The sequence below is a fragment of the Hibiscus syriacus genome, unplaced genomic scaffold, assembly GCF_006381635.1.
Source record: "Hibiscus syriacus cultivar Baekdansim isolate YM2019G1 unplaced genomic scaffold, ASM638163v2 tig00111566_pilon, whole genome shotgun sequence".
Classification (NCBI taxonomy): Eukaryota; Viridiplantae; Streptophyta; class Magnoliopsida; order Malvales; family Malvaceae; genus Hibiscus; species Hibiscus syriacus.
This window is the reverse complement of record NW_024063122.1, coordinates 595,180-619,617: the sequence shown is the minus strand read 5'-3', so window position 1 is coordinate 619,617 and position 24,438 is coordinate 595,180. Positions and strand designations below refer to the sequence as shown.

Sequence of the window (24,438 nt, the reverse complement as noted above, 5' to 3'; positions counted from 1 at the left end):
TTGATTTTGAAAATTGTTTTGATTTTGAAAAATAAGCGCAGAGATTGAGAGAGATATTCCGAAGATATTAAGGGACCGTTTCAATTCTCCCGTTGGAATTGAATCATCGCGACAGTCCTCGGCTTTTGAAAAGTTTAGCTAAGCATGACAAAAGTCATACTTAGCATTTTGAAAACAAAGCTTGAAAATAAAAGAAAAAAGGGAAAAAAACTTGAAAAGTAAAAAGAGAAAACTTTAATAAAACTAGAGAGAAAAGAATAATGTAATTTGAGTGATAAGTTTAGGCTTACCCAAGTGGTTATTTAATAATACAAAAGATAATTGTTTTTAAATTTAAATTCAAACTTAAACTAGTCTCCTAATGCAACTTTACTCTTCAATCTTCCAGAAGGCGTGTGGATGAAGTCTTCTAGAAACCGCCGCTGACTGGACCTTCTAGAAATTGCCACGTCAGACCGCGTCGTGCCCATGTCTCCAGCCGTGACCAAATAATAATAAAACAAATGCAGAATTTGCCAGTTTTATCACTAATTCTGGAAAGTAAGGATCTGCACGAAAATAGGCATAACACAACCAAATCATCAGCAATAACTCCACAAAATTGAAGAAATAACGAGCAAAGATTAACTATTCTGAACACTCATTAAATTCCCCCTCACTTATCTCATGCTTGTCCTCAAGTATGATTAACCAAATCAGTCAAAAACTTCATTAAACGTTCTTTTGTCAAGTTTCACATTAAAGGAAGCAAGGTAGAGACCACAATAACTATTTAAGTCAAGAAATCAATCAATTGAACATCACCAATTGGAGCAAGTCAAGTGCAATTGTAATATCCATTCATTCATTAATCTCAATGCTCATAACTCAACACCTTACCGGGATTCACTCAAATCACTCGATGTATTTGGGGTAAAGAAACTCTCAATGTCAGAATTGACACGGTATTACCATAAGCCTGCAAGTAAATCAAATCTCCACTACTAATAAGAACAAAATGTATAAATCAAAGGGTATTTTATTGGTTGTAATGGGGCTTAGGTAAAGGTGGGGAAAAGACTAAAAATTCAAGGCAAGGAACTAACAAATAATAATCTCAACTCCATCAAAACAATAAGCACAACAAGATAAAAAGACGACATATCAAACAACAAATTTCTTGTCGAAATGCATTTTTTTTCTTTTTCACACTTTTGTTGTTTTTTTTTCATTTTTTTCTTTCATGTCTTTTTTTCTCTTTTTCTTTCGAACAACCTTTTTTTTCGAACTGCTATTTTTTTCTTCTTTCTAACATTTTTTTTTCAATAGAGAATACAACGATAAAATTATTCACTTGCCCTGAAAAAAGTAGTAAAGAGGGATAAAATAAAAAGGCTCGGGTTTATGAATATGGTGAAAACAAAGAAGCGGGAATATGCTCAAAAGTGGTTAGCTAAGGGGAAAATACATGGGTAGGCTTTTTAGTGGGGAAACGGAATGATTAATCCTAAGGTGCCCAAATCATCGTTAAGCATTATGGTCATGTGTAATCTTGACAATATTTAACATGCAGGTTCTAGAATACCAATGCCAAATTCGACACACTCAATCAAACAAAATGAAAGCGAAAATGATATGCTCGTTAAGGCTCAAATCTCACCAAATTGTTTCATGCATTGAGCTAATCACATTTCAACCAACGAAGTCATGGAATATCACAAAAACACCAACTTATCACAATTCATGTTATTCGCTATCAAGAACATCCTAACATAAATAATCATGTGTTCCCAAACAAGCATAGCATTCCAAAAAATTTCAACAAGACAAAGACAATCAATGAAATTTTTGACAAATCCAACCAATACATACTAGCATCGAAACATAAAGATAATCAAAGGGAAATTCAATCCTACACTCTACTCCCCCTTACTTAAAACGTTTTGCCTCAAAACGAAAATTAAAGTGCAAGAGAAAAAATTAGAGTACTCCCCGGATTTCATGTGGTTTTGCGTGCGCACCGTCGTGGAGTAGAGAGGAGCGGGTGGCGTGGAAACTCGTTAGTAAAGGTGTCTCGACCGCCTTTCGGGTGGGCCCGGAATTGGGCTTCGACTTAAATAAAATATTAGGAGTCGCCACCGATCATAAAAAAAATATTTAGGTTGATCGGATACCATCTTAACTGATCTGCGTTTTACCAGAAATATATCGGGCACGGGAGTCGGTTACAGTCAAGGAAGGATTAGCACCCTTGAACTGTCCTTTCGGTACCATTTAATTTATCGGTTGTCTTAATTACAAAAATTAAAATTAAAATTAAAATTTAAAAATTCGATTCAAATTACTTACCTTTGATTGATTGAAATTATCCTAAAAAGATCATAAATAAAGTAAAAAAACTAAAACAAACAAACACAAAGAGTTAGTAATAAAATTTAAATAAAAAAAAGTAAATAAAAAGAATAAAAGAAAATTCGAATTAAAAAAAAAATTAAATTGGAAAGGATTAAAATTCATGGATCAAATTAATTATAGGAATAAGCTACAAAAGAAAAACATAAAATTAAGGGATTAAATAAAAAATAGAAATTTAAAGTACTAAAATAGCGAAACAGAAAATTAAAATACCAAACAATGATTAAATCAAATGTAAAATAATGACTAAAATAAAGTATTTGAAAGTATAATGACCAAAGTAGAGTTCTAATAAGAAAACAACAAAATAAGTAATAACGGGAATAAAATAAAAGTATTGAAACATTAATGCTTAAACTAAAATAAAGTAAAAAAATAGTGGTGAAACATAAAATTAAAATAACATGATTATCCAAATTATAGTAAAATATAATTATGTTGGATAAAATACAAGAATACATAAGATAATAGCTAAAATGAAATAAACAAAGATAAACATACAAAAAAAAAGCACTACTCAATCAGGAATAAATAGTTACTAAAGTAAATAGACATAAAATAAAGTGGCAAAATTAGAAATAAACAAAACAAGAAATATAACATGTTAGTGACTAAATCAAAAACTAATAGTGACTAAAATAAAGGAAATGAAAGTTACATGCATAAATCATCACAAAATATAACATATTGGTGATCGAATTGAAAATAACGAAAATAAAGCACCTAAAGTGAAATAAAATAAAAACATAGAACTTCGGTGACTAGAATGTAAAAACAATGTAATATTAGAGGGACCTGGACGTGATTAACCACACAAGTTTACTGACTGATTTTTAAAACAGCGATAATAGAGTGACTTAAACATAAATAGACCAAAACAAAAAAAGACCATTATAAAAGATGACAATAAATTAAAGGATCCTATATGAGGTTAACCCAAAATTCAAATTAAAAGCACTCCCCCACCTGAATTAACTCCATAACACGTGAACCCCAAATAAAACCCCCTTTCCCATTTTTTATTCTGTAACATATCAAACCCACAACCTTCTTCTCATTTTCTTTCACGCAGAGCATCCATGGAGTCCCAAATTTCCAGTGAAATCGAGAGCCACACCAACCACTCGACTCTAGACCCGACGACGACGACACCCCTACTCCGACGTACTGCAGCAAGGTAACTTAACTCTCTATTTTTATTTTAATTATTTTTTTAAACTCGTGGAATTTACGTTAACTACGAACAAAATTACAAACTAAAATTCTTATTATTAATTGCATTCGTATTGAACAAATTTTTTTTTAAAGAAAACTGAAATATAAACTGAACTACCTTAGGAATTGCTGAAAAAAATTTGTATTTTATTACTATCCCCTTCTGAAAAACAAGAGTAATCCCTTTTACAATTCTTCCTCCCCCTCCATTTCTTCCATTTCAATCGGCTATTTATAGCCATTTTCTTACATAGCTTTTACATAAAAAATAACAATTTGCAATCTGATCATACTTTAGATCAGATATCACATGCGTCTGTAGGATTGGTAGGAAACAAGCATTAACGCTCTGGGGTAGTGATGGCAGCAAGTTGCTTAGAGAAGGGCCAGGGCGAAATGAAGTGTCTACAGCTGCCCCTATTTGCTCATTATCGTGTAACGACAATAGGGCAAAGATTAAAAGACACAAATTTCGTCCATATCAAATATCCTTTATCGTAGAGTTGAAATCCAATGTTGTTTGTGAGCACAATATCCTTCGTCGTGAAGTTGAAATCGTGGATGTTTCGAGTCCAATATCCTTCGTCATGAAGTTGAAATTGGCTCTGAATGAAATTGGGAAGCCCCTTCGCTGTGGAGTTGAGCTTTGAATTGGATATCATTCGCTATAAAGTTGAAATCCAATGTTGTTTGTGATGAAGTTGAAATCTTGGATGTTTCGAGTCCAATATCCTTCGTCATGAAGTTGAAATTGGCTCTGAATGAAATTGGGAAGCCCCTTCGCTGTGGAGTTGAGCTTTGAATTGGATATCCTTCACTGTAAAGTTGAAATCCAATGTTGTTTGTGAGCACGATATCCTTCGTCGTGAAGTTGAAATCGCGGATGTTTCGAGTCCAATATCCTTCGTCGTGAAGTTGAAATTGGCTCTGAATGAAACTGGGAAGCCCCTTCGCTGTGGAGTTGAGCTTTGAATTGGATATCCTTCGCTGTAAAGTTGAAATCCAATCTTCAGTAAATGGTGTTGCTTCGAGTCCAATATCCTTCGTTGTGAAGTTGAAATTGAATCTAGCTAGAACCTGCAAAATTATGCATATATGCGATGCTATGGATGCAATGCTCTTAGGTATGCCTAAAATGCATATGCAACATATGCTATTTTGGGTTCTGGAGAGAAATCTCGATCTCCGATTGCCTGTCTTGTTGTGTCTTGATTCTGGAATCTTGAAGTTCTAATTCCCGATCTTGAATTCTTCAAATATTTAAATCTGATATTTTTTATCCTTGATTTGGAAAATGGTTATCGACCATCTCAATTATGTGCATGAGCCTTGATCGACTTTCCGAGTACCTGTACTTTTCAAAGAGTCTTTGTACAGTAATATACAATTATCTTTTGCAAAAGTAAATAAATCATTAGGTTTAAATTCAACCCAAGATGCTCAAAAGGAATTGATTTAGAGAAAAGATTGTCTTTATTCATAAGGGAAAAAGAACAAATGACAAACATTTTGGAAAATGAATATATGATGAAGTGTGAATGAATGTCTTAGATCTTGATAATGTGGGTACTGTTGAACTGATAAGCCGTTAAGTGACCTTGAACGCAACCTTTGCCGAGGGATCTTTGAAGATGCGACAATGTTCAGGAAAGTGCAACCTTTCTCCGACTCGTTAATCTTGTAGAGGATTCAGATGCCGGGATGTCTGGATTTCTTGAATTAATATCCAAATCGCCCTTTCGGGTTTTCAACTTGGACCCATCCTTGGTTGCAAGACGCCCTTTACAGGTTTTCATCTTGAACCCACCTTATTTTTTTTGTTTTTTTTTTCTCTTTTTTCTATTTAGTGTGCCCTTTCGGGTTTTCACCCTAAACATTTTTCTCTTTTTTGTTCTTTTTTTTTCTTTTTCTTTTTCGACTTAGGATACCATCTCGAGTTTTCATCCTAAGCGAAGTATTTTTTGACTGCATCCGAATTGATAGGATGTGGCAGTTCTGGTCCGTCCATTTCAGCAAGGACAAGGGCTCCTCCGAAAAAGGCCTTTTTTACGACATAAGGTCCTTCCCAATTTGGCATTCATTTTCCTCTGTAATCTTTATGGATTGGCCAAATTCTCTTTAGCACTAGGTCTCCTTCACGAAATATTCTCGGGCGCACCTTCTTGTCATGTGCCCGAATCATTCGTTTCTGATAGATTTGACCGTGATGAATGGCTTTCAGTCTCTTTTCATCTATCAGGTTCAGCTGATCGTATCGAGATTGTACCCATTCTGCATCATCCAGTTTGACCTCTGTCAAGACCCGTAATGACGAAATTTCTACTTCAATGGGTAGTACTGCTTCCATTCCATAAGCTAGTGAAAATGGAGTTACCCCAGTCGAGGTTCGTACTGAGGTTCGGTAAGTGAACAAAGCAAAAGGCAATTTCTCATGCCAGTCTTTGTAGGTCTCAGTCGTTTTCTCCACTATCTTTTTAATGTTTTTGTTTGCTGCTTCTACTGCTCCGTTCATCTTTGGTCTGTAGGTAGTAGAATTATGATGCTTTATGTTGAATTGCTCACAAACAGCTTTCATCATTTTGTTGTTCAAGTTTGTAGCATTATCAGTAATGATTCTTTCAGGTAAACCATACCGACATATGATTTCTTTCTTCAAAAACTTGCAAATAGTGGACTAGCGTAGGAAGCAGCCTCTACCCACTTGGTGAAATAATCAATTGCCACGAGAATGAAACGGTGGCCATTCGAAGCCTTCGGATGGATTTGCCCGATAACATCCATGCCCCACATAGAAAAAGGCCATGGTGATGTCATCACATGAAGTGGATGAGGTGGAACATTTATTTTATCTCCGTAAATCTGACACTTATGACATCTTTTAGCGTAGTTGATGCAATCACTTTCCAGTGTTGACCAAAAATATCCGCATCTCATTATTTGTCTTGACATCATGTGCCCATTTGCATGTGTTCCACAAACTCCGTTATGTACTTCTTCCACTATCATTTTTGCCTCTTCTGCATCTACACACCTTAATAGGACTTGGTCATGGCTTTTCTTATACAAGACATCCCCGTCAAGGACATATCCAGCTGCCATCCTTCTAATGGTTCTTTTTTCAGTCTCGGTGGCTTCCTCTGGATAACTCTGATTCTTGATGTATTGCAGAATGTCATGGTACCAAGGCTTAATGTCTTTCACCTCTTCGACTTGGTAACAATGAGCCGGGTACTTATACGATTGCATGTCAATTGGCATCATTTCAGACTCCCCACCAGCCTTGAATACGGCTGCCAAGGTAGCTAAGGCATCAGCCATTTGATTTTCTTCTCTCGGCACATAGTGGAAGGTGACTTCATCAAACTCTTCGAGTAGATCCATTATTAGCTTCCGATACTCTACCAGCTTTACATCCTTGGTTTCCCATTCTCCACGGAGCTGATAGATTACTAAGGCTGAATCTCCGTATACCCGTAAGGTCTTGATATTTTGCCCCATTGCAGCTCGAATTCCCAAAACACAAGCCTCATATTCTGCCATGTTGTTGGTGCAATCGAAATTCAATTTGCTAGTGAATGGGTAATGATTCCCTTCTGGGGAAATCAGTATTGCCCCGATGCCATGTCCTAATGCATTTGATGCACCATCAAAATGCATTCTCCAGGAACTGTAGGTAGAAGTACTTGCCTCTTCTAAGGTGATAGCCATCAAGTCTTCGTCTGGGAAGTCAAAGCTTAGCGGCTCATAGTTCTCATCGGTTCTGCTTGCCAAAAAATCTGATATGGCACTTCCCTTTATTGCTTTTTGGCTTACGTACTCGATATCAAATTCAGACAATAGCATCTGCCATCGGGCTAACCTTCCAGATAGAGCAGGTACACCCATCATGTATTTTAGAGGATCTAACTTAGAGATCAGCCATGTAGTGTGATACAACATGTATTGTCTGAGTCTCTTTGTAGCCCAGACTAGAGCACAGCAAACCTTCTCGATAGGAGGATATCTGACCTCGCAATCGGTGAACTTCTTGCTTAAATAATATATGGCTTTTTCCTTCTTTCCAGACTCATCATGTTGACCCAGGACACACCCCATTGAGTTCTCGAATACAGATAGATATAAGAACATGTGTTTGCCTGGGATAGGGGACATCAGGATTGGAGCGTGAGATAAATACTCCTTTACTTTTTCAAATGCAATCTGGCAATTTTCATCCCATGCTCCGGGGTTATTTTTTCGAAGAAGTCGGAAGATTGGGTCACATTTTTCGGTTAACTGAGATATGAACCGTGCTATGTAGTTCAATCTGCCCAGAAAACCTCGGACCTCTTTCTGTGTTCGTGGTGGAGGTAGATTTTGGATAACCTTAACTTTATCAGGATCAACCTCAATCCCTTTCCTGCTGACTACGAATCCTAACAACTTCCCAGATGTTACCCCGAAGGTACACTTGCTCGGGTTCAGTCACAGCTGGAACTTCCTCAATCTTTGGAAGAGTTTTCTTAAATTCTCGACATGTTCATTCTCGGTCTGTGCCTTGACAATCATGTCATCGATGTAAACCTCAATTTCTCTGTGCATCATATCGTGGAACAGGGTCACCATAGCTCTCTGATATGTTGCACCAGCATTCTTCAATCCAAAGGGTATCACCTTATAACAGAAAGTTCCCCATATTGTGACGAATGTGGTCTTCTCCATATCTTCAAGATGCATCTTGATCTGATTATATCCTGAGAATCCATCCATGAATGAAAAGAAAGGGTTCCCGACTGTATTGTCCACCAATGTGTCAATGTGTGGCAGAGGGAAGTTGTCTTTAGGACTTGCCTTGTTAAGGTCCCGGTAATCGACACACATGCGTACTTTCCCGTCTTTCTTTGGCACAGGCACGATGTTGGCCACCCATTCCGGATATTTGGCCACTTGGAGGAAACCAGCATCAAATTGCTTCTTGACTTCTTCCTTGATCTTAAGGAGCATTTCTGGTCGCATTCTCCTCAGCTTTTGCTGCACGGGTTTGCATTCTAGTTTGATAGGCAGTTTGTGGACTACCATATCTGTGTCTAGTCCCGGCATGTCTTGATATGACCAAGCGAACACATCTCTGTACTCTTGAAGTAAGACTATCAAGTTTTGTCTTGCTTCATCTGAAAGAATTGTACCGATTTTAACCTCCTTTCTATCCTCATGTGGCAGTATTTGATTCTCTTCTCTTTCTACCATTCTCAATAATTCGGTAGGTAAGTTACACTTTTCCTCATTGTCGCATTCATCGAATTCCCCAAGACAAATGGCCGATTCAAAATCCACCTCCGGATCAGGATCATCAGTGCCTACATTATCGTTATCTGGGGACCTGAAGGAAAGAAAATGTGTATGTGTGAGAGGAAAATATCCCACACGAAACAATCAAAAATTAAATTTGAAAGAGAATATAATGGAGTATTGAAAAAATGGTTTCAGAAGAAATGAAATAAGAAAAATGTTTGACATGAAGAAAATTTGCATCTTTTATTGAATTTAAAACAATGTTTATTCACCCTTACAAAAGATAACCTATTGCCCCGGGTATAGGCAAATAGGGATAGTTCGAATATTACTCTGAAAGACTCTTGTAAACCATAGGTAGTTCTTCCACCGACCAGTTGCTAGGCACAAACCCAGGTGGCAGAGGGTAGATTTCAGATTTATTGGCGTTGTCCGCATCTTCTGTAGTCACGACATTGATATTCAAATCTTTCAAAGCCACTTCTAAATCGGATGAGGTGGTCTCAAACACATAACCACCTGACTTGAATGTGTGATACAGAGGTGGGAATACCATTGGTTCCCGTTGAAACTCGCTTCCAGTCAACCTGGCTAATCTTCTTTCCCGTTTCTTCTGGATTTCCTTCCTCTTTTCATGATAATTGGGCTGAAAACCAAGCCCAAACTGCTCTAATTTTGAAATAAGAATGACTGGATTAATCTTTCCTTGTAAATGCTTCCCAAACCCTCTTCCAGTCTTAGCGCCTCGTCCCAAGGTTTGCTTGACCTCCATTTTGGTGCACTTGGATAGTCGGGGTTTAGGAATCATTTTTCCTTCTGCTACGAATGTGGCATTCACGAATTCTAAGGAGAGAAATGAGCATTCTACACCTTCATCGTTTACTTCAATATACGGGGCATCCGTGGTCACACTTGCCACGATATCTTCCTCAGCATTAATGATTACTAAGGCCCCGTCGATAACAAACTTAACTTTTTGATGCAGAGTGGATGGTACTGCACCTGCTTGATGAATCCATGGCCTTCCCAAAAGACAGTTATAGGAAGATATGATATCCATCACTAGAAACTCAACATTGTAGGTGGCCGGTCCGATCGTTAGCGGCACCTCAATCTTGCCAATTACCTCTCTTTTGGTCCCATCAAATGCTCGGACCACGTTCTGACAGGCTCTCATATGAGAGGTATCCATTGGCAGCCTCTTTAATGTAATCAAAGGCATCACATTTAGGGCCGATCCGTTGTCGATCAATACACTTGGTAGGGCATGCCCTTTGCAATACGTAGTGATGTGTAATGCCTTTGTTCGGCCTCTTCCTCCGGATGGAATCTCATCATCTGAAAATGAGATGAGATTATCAGCTTGAATATTGTTCACCAGTCGATCCATCTTGCTGACTGGTATGTTTTGTGGCACGAACGTTTGATTTAGGACTTTCAACAGTGCCTCCCAATGTGCCTCTGAGTTTAACAAAAGTGCCAACATTGAAGTGCGCGTTGGCAAGTTGTGGAGCTGTTCTACAACACTGTACTCGCTATGTTTCAAGAATTTGAGAAATTCTTTAACTTCTTCCTCCTTTATAGGTTCATTGATAGCCAATACATCTTCTTTGAAAGGCTCAAGTGGTCTCTGCCCCACTTTGCTATCACATTCTTTGGAAGTACTCACCTGGCATTCGTACTTCCATGGCACTTGTCGACTGTCCTTGTACTGAAAAGGCCGAGGTGCTGTGATCACCACCTTTGCTTGAGTTGTTGTCGTCGTCTTTGCTTTAGGGGTAATTACCAATGGACTTCCCCTACCAAATCTTCTTTCTGATGATTCTCCGGTAGCGCAAACGTCTGCTTCCGGGGAATCATGAACTTCTTCGTAAAACTCCAGCTCTTTTCTGTCCATCATGAGTTGGACTAATGTCTTGAACTCTGGGCAATCTTGCACTTTATGCCCTTCTTCATTGTGGTAACAGCAATGGTTACCGTATTCATTTCCTGCTGTATCTGGATATAGTGCAAGAAGCCCTGCTTTTACCATTTGGCTCCATACCCAAGCCAAAGGAGCTTTAACTTCTGAAACACTCAATTTGACTCTCTTGCCCTTCTCGGTGGTGACTGCGTTAATTCCAGTCTCTTGATGATTTGGCAAGGGATTCTGGGCGACGTTTGGTGTTCCGGAGTTGAAAGTGATCCAATTCTTATTTCGTATTCGTTGTACAAGCCTCTTGAATGTGAGAAAATTTTCTATTGAATGCCCCTGTACACCACCATGATATTCGCAGTTAACATTCTCGTCGAACCATCTCGGGTAAGGGGGCTTTATTGGATCCATAGGATAAGGCGACACAACGTGAGTATCAAAGAGATGTTGGTATAACTCTTTGTATGTCATGGGAATGGGATCGAATTGCTCTCTTTCCCTTTCCTTTCTTGGTTCTCTCTGGTTCTGTTTAGAAGTACCAGATGGTACAGCTGCAGTGGTATTTGAACTTGAGATCGTAACACCCTTGTTTGGGTTGTAGGTGTTGACATTATTGATCTCTCGTTCTTTGTTCTTCACGAGAGACTTCTTACTGGAGTCACCTCCCTCAATTTTTCCTTGTTTTATGGCTAATTCGATCATTTCACCGGCCATAACTAGATCTGAGAAACTTCCTGATGTGATTGCCACTAGGTGCCCGAAGTAAGGTGCCTTCAGGGTCTGTACAAACAACTTTCTAGTTTCCTTTTCATCCAAGGGTGGATGAACTTGCACAGCCAAATCCCTCCAACGCTGTGCGTATTGTCGGAAACTCTCGTTATGTTTTTTCTCCAAGCTTTGGAGCATAACCCGGTCTGGTCTCATATCGTTGATATGCTTGTACTGCTCCAAGAAAGACTTGGCTAAGTCTTTCCATGTCTTGATATGAGTTCGGCTGAGCTGGTTGTACCACCGGATAGCTGAACCGGACAGGCTCTCCTGGAAGCAATGGATCAGAAGTTGGTCATTTCCCACATATCCTGTCATTTTCCGACAGAACATAGTGATGTGTGCTGAGGGGCAGTTGTTCCCGTTAAACTTCTCGAACTCAGGGACCTTGAATTTTGGTGGAAGTACCAAATCTGGAACTAGACTCAACTCCATTGCATCTACCCCATAATAGTCCTGGTCCCCTTTGACCATTTTCATCTGGTCTTCTAACATCCTGATTTTCTCTTCCATCTTTTTAGCTTTATCCTCCTCATCAAAATCCGGGACATGGTAATTATCCGGATGATTGTCAGGGATGGTTGCAAAAGTTTGTATCTTAACAGTAGATGCAGCTTTCCCTTTGGTAGAGGATGAGTCACCGGGTAATGCAACTTTCCCTTTAGTAGCGGATGAGTCCTCGTGTAATACTCCGGGTGAGATAACCACCTGTGAGGTTGGCGGTATAGTTAACCCCTCAAATGAACCTGCCCTTGGCGCACTGGCCTGCTGTAAGCCTGATAACTTGGCCACGATTTGATCGACCAAGGACTCCTGGTTTTTCTTGATGGATTCTAGGGTACTTTGACTGTTCTGGGCCATCTTATCTTCCAGTTCTTTTTGCAATCTTGCCATGTTCTCCTCGAATTTTTCCATTCTGGCCTCCATCTGTCTCTTTTTTGTTCGAGTATCGTGCGGATGATGTGTGTCTTGAGCTCTTGGTATTTGTTCTTTCTGAGACATGTTCTGTTAGTTAATACGAATGTAAAAACATGGAAAATATAAAAAATAAACATGAAATATAAAATGCAAAGTATGCAATGCATGATGTATGCAATTTAGAGGCATTGATCCAGAAAAGTGTTTGTTATTATAAATAATCCTTATTTAAACAAAAGCGTTTTATCTTATAAGAGACATAAAAACAATCAAAGGTATATCCGGACTAAATCCTCCAGACCCCGAACATCTTCTAAAAGATTGACAAGTCTTCTTCCTTCATCTGTTACTGGTTGAATGTTCTGTCGAACCACTCCGGCTTCCCTTGCCAAGCCATGTAGATGACAGGTTGCCTTCTGTACTTGATCCAGGAAATCTCGGATGACTACGTCTCTAGCCTTCACCCTTTGCTGAGCTTGCTCCCAACGGAAACGCCACTGTAAACCTCCGTCGAAAGGCACTATCTGAAGTTCGCTTGCTTGCTTCTTGAGTTCATCAAGAATGGCTTATAACTCAGCTATTGTTTTGCCATCTTTCTCATGTTGTTTCTCCTGATCAGCCACCTGGATTCTCAAGCATTGGTTATGATGTTGACTACCTGCTAAGCGCCTCTGAGTAGTCTTCAGCTGCTCATCATACCCCTCAAACTTCCTTTTTAGGATATGAGCTTCATCTTTCCAGTATTCAGAAGTTCTTTTCAAATTGGAGTTATCCTTGACTTTATCTTGATACCCCTTTCTCAAGTCTTCAAGCTCGAAATGGATTTTCTTCTGTTCTTTCTCCAGTTTGTCTGCTCGATCTTTCTGAGTATCGGCGTCTAACTTCCATTGGTATCGTTCAACTTCAAGTTCCCTTACCTTCTGCTTCAGCTCATTATTCACAGCTTCAAACTCGGTCTTGGCTATCTCCAGTTCGGAAGGGACATGCCTGAGATGTTCCTCCATGGTCCGGGTGTCTTCACAGTCTGGCACCGGGATGTTGTCATTTTTTCTCAATCTTCTCCATTCTACATAATCCGGAGTAAGCATGTCTCTTGCAGCTACAATATCCATTCGGAACAATTTTTTCCATGAGTCAGCTACTTCTTTGATCATCTTTTTATAGTTATCACCGTGGTACACAAACTCTGATATAGATAATCCGTATGTGGCCGGGATGAACTGACGTGCCCCATATTGTCTAAGTGCTAACGACGGAGCATACCCAACTGCGCCCCAAAGTCCAAGTAAGGTCATAGTATCAGAATCCCCACACCGGTAAAGAATGTCACTGAGGAATAACCAGGGGGCTCTCCAGGTAATATCTCGGTCCTGAAGATGAGTGAATACCTTCATCCACTTTTCCTTGGTAGCGCCTTCATGCCATTTTATAGTGATGAACTCTCCCAAAGGTGAATAGGTGGTGCTAAATCGGCGGTAGGCGACCCCGTTAGTCTTCCAGAAATGGCTGTGAATCCAAACTTGAAGAAGCTGAACACACCCAATGAACCTTCCTCCACCAATTCTTCTGCAATGATTAAGAGACCGAAAGGTCTCGGCCAAAATGGTCGGTGCTGGGTTGACTCGCCTTGGAAGTTGTTTAAATAGTTCTACAACGGTTGCGTCAATGCACCCAAGGATCTTCGGAAATATAATCAAACCATACAGACCCAGTACAAAAAGGTCTATAGTCTTCCATTCATCAGGGTGGTTCTTCATTAGTTGCTTTATGTGGATCCACTCGATTCCTTCCCCATTACCTTTGTGTCGGAGTCGATCAGTTACCCATTTTTCATCAACCCCTGCAATCTTAGCCAGTCCGTTCTTGAAAGGTTGACTCTTGATGTGTTTGATATATACCCTCTCTAGTCTGATACTTTCACAGTGCAGTAGGGTAGTATACTCTTCGATGGTGGGCACCATATCCTCCCGGTTAAAGGTGAAACAACTATATCCTGGGTTCCAGAATTGAATCAATGCTCGGAGCAGGGGCTCATCAGTCTTGACATGTAGTAAGAGGGCAATATCACCATATCGTTGGCTAAACTTCTGCTTTCTGTCATTCTTCCAACTGTCCCAAATGTTCCGCAGCTCTTGGACATTATTCTATTTCAGGCTGACAGATGCGTAGCTAACCAGCTCTGACACATAGTTACTCTGAAGACTATCTCCCTTCTCTTTCTGCGTCTTCTCGGACCATAGTCGTGCCTCGGCGTTTTTAATCTCTTGTATTACAACACCTTTGTCCATTAATTCAGATTATTTCGTGTGTAACAAACTATTTTTAGGGATCAATAGCCTCTTGTTATGATGCAAATGCTAGAAAACAAACACAAAGGCAAAAAAGTTAGTAAAAAAATAAACAAATAAAAAAAAATGACGAAAGAAAAAAAATAAAAAAAAACATGGTTAGGGTAAAAAATATCCTAGGTTTTGGAATGTGGTTTCGGGGTAGGCTCTAATTCTCCATGGTCTCTCGGTTTAAGTTCTAAAATGGTACCCGAGTTCTCCTTGCTGGTGCCCCCTTGGGCTTACCAGACCCTTAGTCCTAAACCCATCACAGGTTTGTATGGACCAAGTTAAACTCGAGAGGACACATTCCCTTATGCCCGCACGGTGAATAAATTCACACGAAGACATAAGGTATATGAATCCCGAAGGTTACTTGCTAGGCCCGCACGGAGAATAAATTCTCACGAAGGCGTCGCTTTCACCCCCACTTAAATAGGGTTCGGAGCTCGGGTATAGAGCATGAAATGACAATTTTGAAAAATCTGAAAACATTAAAAAACGTTAGTACAACTATTTATTTGAAAAATATTCAAAGATAAATAATTGGAATCGAATAAATAAATTAAAATTTAAATTTACCATTTTCGCATAAAAAGACAACCGAAAATTAATTATGGCCTGACTCACTTATTGTCCCCAGCGGAGTCGCCAAGCTGTCTCGACCGCCTTTCGGGTGGACCCGAAATTGGGCTTCGACTTAAATAAAATATTAGGAGTCGCCACCGATCATAAAAAAAATATTTAGGTTGATCGGATACCATCTTAACTGATCTGCGTTTTACCAGAAATATGTCGGGCACGGGAGTCGGTTATAGTCAAGGAAGGATTAGCACCCTTGAACTGTCCTTTCGGTACCATTTAATTTATCGGTTGTCTTAATTACAAAAATTAAAATTAAAATTAAAATTTAAAAATTCGATTCAAATTACTTACCTTTGATTGATTGAAATTATCCTAAAAAGATCATAAATAAAGTAAAAAAACTAAAACAAACAAACACAAAGAGTTAGTATTAAAATTTAAATAAAAAAAAGTAAATAAAAAGAATAAAAGAAAATTCGAATTAAAAAAAATTAAATTGGAAAGGATTAAAATTCATGGATCAAATTAATTATAGGAATAAGCTACAAAAGAAAAACATAAAATTAAGGGATTAAATAAAAAATAGAAATTTAAAGTACTAAAATAGCGAAACAGAAAATTAAAATACCAAACAATGATTAAATCAAATGTAAAATAATGACTAAAATAAAGTATTTGAAAGTATAATGACCAAAGTAGAGTTCTAATAAGAAAACAACAAAATAAGTAATAACGGGAATAAAATAAAAGTATTGAAACATTAATGCTTAAACTAAAATAAAGTAAAAAAAATAGTGGGTGAAACATAAAATTAAAATAACATGATTATCCAAATTATAGTAAAATATAATTATGTTGGATAAAATACAAGAATACATAAGATAATAGCTAAAATGAAATAAACAAAGATAAACATACAAAAAAAAAAGCACTACTCAATCAGGAATAAATAGTTACTAAAGTAAATAGACATAAAATAAAGTGGCAAAATTAGAAATAAACAAAACAAGAAATATAACATGTTAAATCAAAAACTAATAGTGACTAAAATAAAGGAAATGAAAGTTACATGCATAAATCATCACAAAATATAACATATTGGTGATCGAATTGAAAATAACGAAAATAAAGCACCTAAAGTGAAATAAAATAAAAACATAGAACTTCGGTGACTAGAATGTAAAAACAATGTAATATTAGAGGGACCTGGACGTGATTAACCACACAAGTTTACTGACTGATTTTTAAAACAGCGATAATAGAGTGACTTAAACATAAATAGACCAAAACAAAAAAAGACCATTATAAAAGATGACAATAAATTAAAGGATCCTATATGAGGTTAACCCAAAATTCAAATTAAAAGCACTCCCCCACCTGAATTAACTCCAGAACACGTGAACCCCAAATAAAACCCCCTTTCCCATTTTTTATTCTGTAACATATCAAACCCACAACCTTCTTCTCATTTTCTTTCACGCAGAGCATCCATGGAGTCCCAAATTTCCAGTGAAATCGAGAGCCACACCAACCACTCGACTCTAGACCCGACGACGACGACACCCCTACTCCGACGTACTGCAGCAAGGTAACTTAACTCTCTATTTTTATTTTAATTATTTTTTTAAACTCGTGGAATTTACGTTAACTACGAACAAAATTACAAACTAAAATTCTTATTATTAATTGCATTCGTATTGAACAAAAAAAATTTAAAGAAAACTGAAATATAAACTGAACTACCTTAGGAATTGCTGAAAAAAAATTTGTATTTTATTACTATCCCCTTCTGAAAAACAAGAGTAATCCCTTTTACAATTCTTCCTCCCCTCCATTTCTTCCATTTCAATCGGCTATTTATAGCCATTTTCTTACATAGATTTTACATAAAAAATAACAATTTGCAATCTGATCATACTTTAGATCAGATATCACATGCGTCTGTAGGATTGGTAGGAAACAAGCATTAACGCTCTGGGGTAGTGATGGCAGCAAGTTGCTTAGAGAAGGGCCAGGGCGAAATGAAGTGTCTACAAAAGGCGTAAGGGTTCAGTGATGTCGTCGGTAGTGAGGAGAATAAGGGGCGATGGTTTTGCGTTTGTTTTGGGATGGCTATCGAGTTGATGGGTTTAAGTTTGGTTTCTGCCGTGGGGTGTCTGAATTGGAAGTAAATGGGGTTTTTGTTTTTTGTGTGGATAAAGGGGAATTTAAAAATTAAAAGGTGATAGAGATAGGGATGGTGGGGTCTATGGTAAAAGGAAATTGAAAGAGAAGAGAGAATTGGGGAATGGTAGGCGGCAGAAAGATAACAAAAGGGGGAAAGAATTTTTTATATGGGTTTTGCTAACATGCGCTGACCTTCAAAGGGTTGTGCCAACATGCGCCGTTTAATGAAACGGTGCACACGGGTCTTTCCTTGTTCCACCATTCTGCATTTTTTTACCACTGCTCTTGGGGTTCCGAAATTAGCACTATTCGACTGAAATTTATGCAATTCTTCGTCGTTTAAGTTTGAATAAAATTATTTGGTTCCTGCAAAAATAAAAATTAAATTAAATTAAACATGCTTGAATGAATAAAAATAAAATGAAACAAAAAGTAAAGATAAAAAAAATATAACGAAATTGAAAACAATGGGTTGCCTCCCATAAAGCGGTTTTATTTAACGTCATTAGCTCGACGACCTGATTCAGACTACAGGTTTTGTGACAGACACTTCCACTTCATTCGCTTTTTCCAACTAAGAAATTCTTTATGAGAAATTCGAAAATTCTCATAAAGATTTCTTCAAATTTTTCCCAAATTAAAATTTTTGTCGAAAAGAATGTCCGTCAAAACATCTTTTTTACCAAAAATTGATTTCTTCAAATGATTCTTTGATGGTTTCGACATAATTTTTGGTGCCTGCAAAAGGAAAAGTGAATCTTTAGTGTTTAAAGGAGTTAAGATCAAATTCGAATCAACAAATGAAATATTTTTTCAACTCCCTTATGTCGTCTTTTTTATCATCCTATTCCTTGCATAAATAATCAACAAAGTTAGATTCATCATCAACATGTTTAATTATGCCAACAAAATTAATACTATACACGTTATCCAGATATCTCATTGCTTTATAAACATCAAACTTTATGATCTCATCGTCGAATTCTATAGTAAGAATACCGCTTCGAACGTCAAATTTTGCATTTGTCGTGCTTAGAAAGGGACGACCGAGGAGGATTTCAGAACCAATGTTGCTACGATCATTTTCCATATCAATCACATAAAAATCAGCAGGAAAAATTAATTTTTCTACCTCTATTAGAACATTTTCTAGGAGTCTATCAAGATAAATAATTGATTTGTCTAGCTGAAGTGTAACTCTCGTCTCCTTCAAAGGCTTGGTGGAAATTAAATTATAGACGGGGAGAGGCATTACATTGATAGAGGCACCTAGATCGCACATAGCTCGCTTGATTTTAATCTCACCAATTTTACAAGGCATTGAAAACATACCTTGGTCTTTATACTTCGGTGGAAGCGGTCATTGGAAAACTGCTCAGACGTTCGCACCTAAATCCACTTTCTCGACCCTGGTAAGTTTCCTTTTAGTCGTACAGAGATCCTTCAAAAATCGGCAATACCTTGGAACTTTTCGGATAACCTCAAGGAGAGGTATGTTAACTTCCACCTTCCGAAGTACGTCTAATATTTCATTTTCCTCGGCTTTTTTATCCTTTTTGACTAACCTCGTCATTCTCTTTCTGGGATCCTGTGTCAGCAGTCTTCTTCTCTTTTTGGACTGCTTGGTCTGATGGAATAGGTGGCGCCACTACTGTACCACTCCGTAGAGTGATGGCACTGACGTTCTCCCTCGGGTTTACTTCAGTTTGAGACAGAAGCTTACCTTGTGATTCCATGCGACTTACGGTTTGAGCCAGTTGGCTCATCTTCTTGTCTAACTCTTGTAAGTGGGCTTAGGTGCGATTCTGAAGCTTTTCCTGTGAAAGCGCTAACCTCTTGACAATTGATTCTAGTGATGTCTTCTGCGGCTGTTGTTGTGGTGGAGGTGGTCTCGATTGATAACTTTGACTTGGTATTGGGTTCTGAGCATAGCTGAAATTCGGATAATTCCTCCATGCTGGGTTGCATGTATTGCAGTATGGATTATAAGCTCTTTGGGGAGGTCCCGGGAAATTCCCGACTGCATTGACTTGAGTTGTTGCGTCATCTTGAATCAGTGGACAACCGTCTGTCGGATGATCAGACAATGCACATATTCCACATACTTGGTTTTGCCCTATCTTTCTTGAAACAAGAGAGTTTACGACTTCAGTTAGCTTATCGATTTTTTTTCTAAGGAAGATGAACTTCTCTCATGAACCCTTCGAGAAGTTTCATTATTTGTGAGAAATTGTTGGGAATTTGCAGCCATTGTCGATATTAAGTCCCTAGCCTCAGTAGGAGTCATATTCACCAAGGCTCCACCGTTGGCTGCATCGATCATCTTCATTTCCAGGGGAGATAATCCTTCATAAAAGTATTGAAGGAGTGTTTGCTCAGTTAACCCATGTTGTGGGAAACTACAACATAACTTCTTAAAACACTCCCAGTAGTCGTAAAGTGACTCTCCATTAAGCTACTTGATTCCAAGTATTCTCCTTCGTAGTTCACTTACTTTTGCCGCAGGGAAAAACCTGTCAAGAAAAAGACGAGTCATTTGAGCCCATGTAGTAACATAATTAGGAGGAAGATAAAATAACCAATCCTTAGCCGAATAGGCTAAGGAAAAAGGAAAAGCTCTAAGTTTTATTTGGTCCTCGGTTACTCCCTGTGGTGTCATGCTAGAGCAGACCATGTGGAATTCCTTGAGATGTTTGTGTGGATCCTCATTTGGCAATCCGCGGAATGTAGGGAGGAGATGAATAAGGCCAGTTTTCAACTGGTATGGAGTTTCGCCTTGGGGAAAATCAATGCTCAAAGGCACTTGTTCTGTAGGTGTCGCGGCTAACTCCCGAATAGTAAGTTCGGCCATCAGATTTGTATTACCTGAATTTGATTCTTATTCTGGATTTGTTTTTTGTCTCTTTCTTTCCTGAAGTGTATGTGCGTGGAGTATCCTAGCTTTAGCTTCGATCTTCGGATCGTACTTCACTAATGTGCCCGGATTAGTCCTGGCCATAAATCAAAAGCAAACAAAAATTAATAACTTTGGCGAAGTCCCTGGCAACGACGCAAATTTGACAATTGTCTTTTCGGTGTCAAAATAAATTCCTTTTTCTCAATTAATAAATAAGGAAATACATAGTATAGAGAAATAAGGGTCGAATCCTCAAGGATGTAGAAAATCACAAATTTATGTTTGAATGGTTTTTAACCAGGCAAAAAATAGTAAAATGGGGGGGAGGGGTTTGCAATATGAGATTTAAATAGTAAAAACGAGTAAATAAATTAAAGCAATTAAAGTAAAAATAGGATGATGAAGATTGTGAATAAATATGGTAAAAATCGCCTCAAGCTTCGCTTTGATTCAATTTCCTTTAGATCATCGAATAAGATTTCCTCTTCGGGATTCACGTCGGTTAATTTGTCTACAAGGGCTATCCCCGTGACTCTATCTTGTATACCGAACACCCAAGGCAATCTTTGATTCCGGCTTCGATAATTGATTCTAACGACATCAATTGTCGTAGATCAATTACCGTTTAAGTTTGTAGCGTCCGACTTGGATTGTTGCTTCTATAGCCGTCAATTCTGATCTCAATTCCCTCTTGGCGAAACTATCTCTCCAAGTGTGTTCCCAGGAAGTCGAATTGTTTTCTATAAGTCGAATCTTCCTCCCACACATTTAATCGCAACAACCTCTTGACCAAAGTCAATCTTTGATTTTGAAAACTGTTTTGATTTTGCAAAATAAGCGCAGAGATTGAGAGAGATATTATGAAGATATTAAAGGACCGTTTCAATTCTCCCGTTGAAATTGAATCATCGCGACAGCTCTCGGCTTTTGAAAAATTTAGCTAAGCATGACAAAAGTCATACTTAGCATTTTGAAAACAAAGCTTGAAAATAAAAGAAAAAAGGGAAAAAACTTGAAAAGTAAAAAGAGAAAACTTTAATAAAACTAGAGAGAAAAGAAGAATGTAATTTGAGTGATAAGTTTAGGCTTACCCCAAGTGGGTATTTATAGCCTCTCAAAGCCTAAAGGATAAGCAAAGAAAATAATAAAATAATACAAAAGATAATTGTTTTTAAATTTAAATTCAAACTAGTCTCCTAATGCAACTCTACTCGTCAATCTTCCAGAAGGCGTGCAGATGAAGTCTTCTGGAAACCGCCGCTGACTGTACCTTCTAGAAACTGCCACGTCAGACCGCGTCGTGCCCAGTGTCGTGCCCATATCTCCAGCCGTGACCAAATAATAATAAAAAAATGCAGAATTCTCTCATTTTATCACTAATTCTGGAAAGTAAGGATCTGCACGAAAATAGGCATAACACAACAAAATCAACAGCAATAACTCCACAAAATCGAAGAAATAACGAGCAAAGATTAACTTTTCTGAACACTCATCAAACACCAATGGAATCCGGGGTGAAACTTTCTAAGTTTGATGGTGGAGAACGAGTAGATGCAACCAAGTACCGTTGGGAGTCTTCATTATCTCACATGCACAAGGCTGAACATTTCTTATAGCGTTGGTGTTGTAAATAGATTCATGGAGGAGCCAGTCTACATGCATTTGAAAGCAGTAAAGAGAATTTTGCGGTATATTCGGGGAACTAAATCCCTTGGATTATTCTACACAAAAGCTGAAGATTTCATGCTAGTGGAATATTCCGATAGCGATTGGTGCGGTGATGTGGATGATCGAAAGAGTACATCGGGATATGTGTTCTTTTTGGGGGACACGAAATTCACTTGGCTATCAAAGAAACAACTAGTCGTAACACTCTCTACGTGCGAAGCAGAGTATGTGGCAGCAGGAGGTTGTGTGTGTAATGTGATTTGGTTGAGAAGATTACTGAATGAACTAAATTTTGCTCAAGAGAAGGCCACACAAATTTACTTGGACAGTAGATCAGCGATTGAATTGGCAAATAATCTTGTCCATCATGAAAGAAGTAAGCATATTGACCTGAAGTTCCATTTCATCCGAGAGCACGTGAAGGAAAAGGAGATAAAACTGGTGCATGTGAAAAGTGAAGACCAAGCAGCTAATATCTTTACAAAGCCACTGTCCACAAGACTTTTTGATAAAATGAGAAATCTACTTGGCATGAAGGACAGAAGAGAATTAAGCTTAAGGAGGGGTGTTGGTGAATAAACTTAATTTGCCATTAAATTCGTAACTGCACAGTGGACAGATTTAAGGCTGTTTTTTAAATGACAATTTGAAGGGGCAAACGTTAACCATTATGGGTGTATAACCTATCAAATTACAGCTATTGAAGTCTATTTTCAGGTGCAACAAATTTCAAGTCGATTGGATTTCTCTAGAGAAAGTTATAGCAATTTTAGTAGTGAATGGTCAGAATTTACTGTGCTGTTTTGTATTCTGATTTTGAGTTGTTTTAATTTTGTTTTAAATACGAATTTTAAGAGTCATGTCTAAGGCTATAAATAGACTTGTATTCTCATGTAAGAAGGTAAGAGAGAAAATACAAAAAGATAGTTTGAATAATAAAAGAGTTGTGATAATTGTGTCTCTCTTCCCTCCACCGAAATATATATCAAATACTTTCACTGATATCTCCCGAGACAATATCGATTATCCTCCCTCCAAACTTTGGCTGTAGAAATGAACCATTCACATCACCATGAATAAGTTTAGTTATCCTTAATTTCTCATTCCAATTCTTTTCGAATGCCCATCAAAAAGAGAGAACCGACAAGTAGAACAAAAAGGATGCGTACAATCAATATGCTTGAAGTGGAAGCAATCAAGAGAGCAATTGTTGCTAATACGAGCTTCCCTGCATCACACTTTGCCTGTTGCATGGTACAATGTTAAAATCCCAAAAATTCAGCCTGATTCAAGAAATCATCTCTCATTAACATATCAGTTAATATAGAATTTCATTTGACATTAAACGAAAAAAAGTAAATCCGATTTTACCGGTATTGCATCCCCATGCTCAAGATCTGTCAAATTATCATCCGTGTTCCCATTCCTCTTTCTTCTCCCCTATGTATGAATGAAAGTAACGTTAGATAATGTAACACTGAGCTTTGGGCGTGCTTCCATGCGTCCAGCACCTCCATCTGATACATAGTTGGACATTGGTTTCTGGGTATGATCCTTTATCCAAAACTCACCTCTATCCTATAGATGTTCTTAATCATGTTCGATAAATATCCAAATTTTATGTTTATAAAATTCTAGAAACAAAAACAGATTATCAATAAAAAATACAAAGAAAATATATAAATTATGAGAATTTAACTACAAAACATATAAAAGAAACTGAAATACCCACGTCATATACGCAAACCCATATCCAATATTAATGATCCAGTCCGAGTTACATAAGAAAAACCAATACATGCAAACAATTCAGATCAAACTTAACATAAAACCAAGATCCGAAGGCAATATACATAAAAACTATTTCCACTCCTTCATTTTTCTTAATCATTTCTAATGCATATCTGAACTAAATATGCAGATAAGGTGCTCGAAGAATAGTACAACACAAGAAAAATGAAAAACAGCTATGTTGGGCGCGAACCCGCGTCCAATATTCACAATACATGCAAACAACCCAGATCAAAGTTCAAGCATAACACACACAAAGGAAAAAAAAACCCAAAATCCCAGCAATATGAAAATTGGAAGGCAATATATAGAGAAGAAACTTACTCCCAAGAGAGAAGTTTTATCGAAACGCATCCCGGAAAAACGTGTGAATGGGAGCAAAGACAAATGCAGTGATTATGTTACGTAGAATGAATGGAAGTGGGAGCAGCTGAGGGATTCAGAATCTCTTAAGCATTTGATGGTTGACTACTTGACTTTATAAGACAAGTGATTGGATTTGGGACTCCGTAAGTGTGAGTGTG

The 24,438-nt window shown here is 37.9% G+C and overlaps 1 protein-coding gene across 1 annotated transcript in view; it reads right to left on the bottom strand.

Moving 5' to 3' along the window:
• LOC120165038 (ABC transporter B family member 27-like) overlaps positions 1-24,438 on the bottom strand; it is a 29,097-nt gene extending 4,659 nt beyond the window's left edge. The window contains exons 1-4 of the mRNA XM_039174633.1: positions 24,239-24,438; positions 23,495-23,563; positions 23,293-23,367; positions 23,127-23,168 (exon numbers count right to left, since the gene is read on the bottom strand). Of these exons, the coding sequence (XP_039030564.1) occupies positions 23,127-23,168; positions 23,293-23,367; positions 23,495-23,563; positions 24,239-24,268 (216 nt within the window). The 5' untranslated portion in view covers positions 24,269-24,438. The remainder of the gene's footprint in view (positions 1-23,126; positions 23,169-23,292; positions 23,368-23,494; positions 23,564-24,238) is intronic.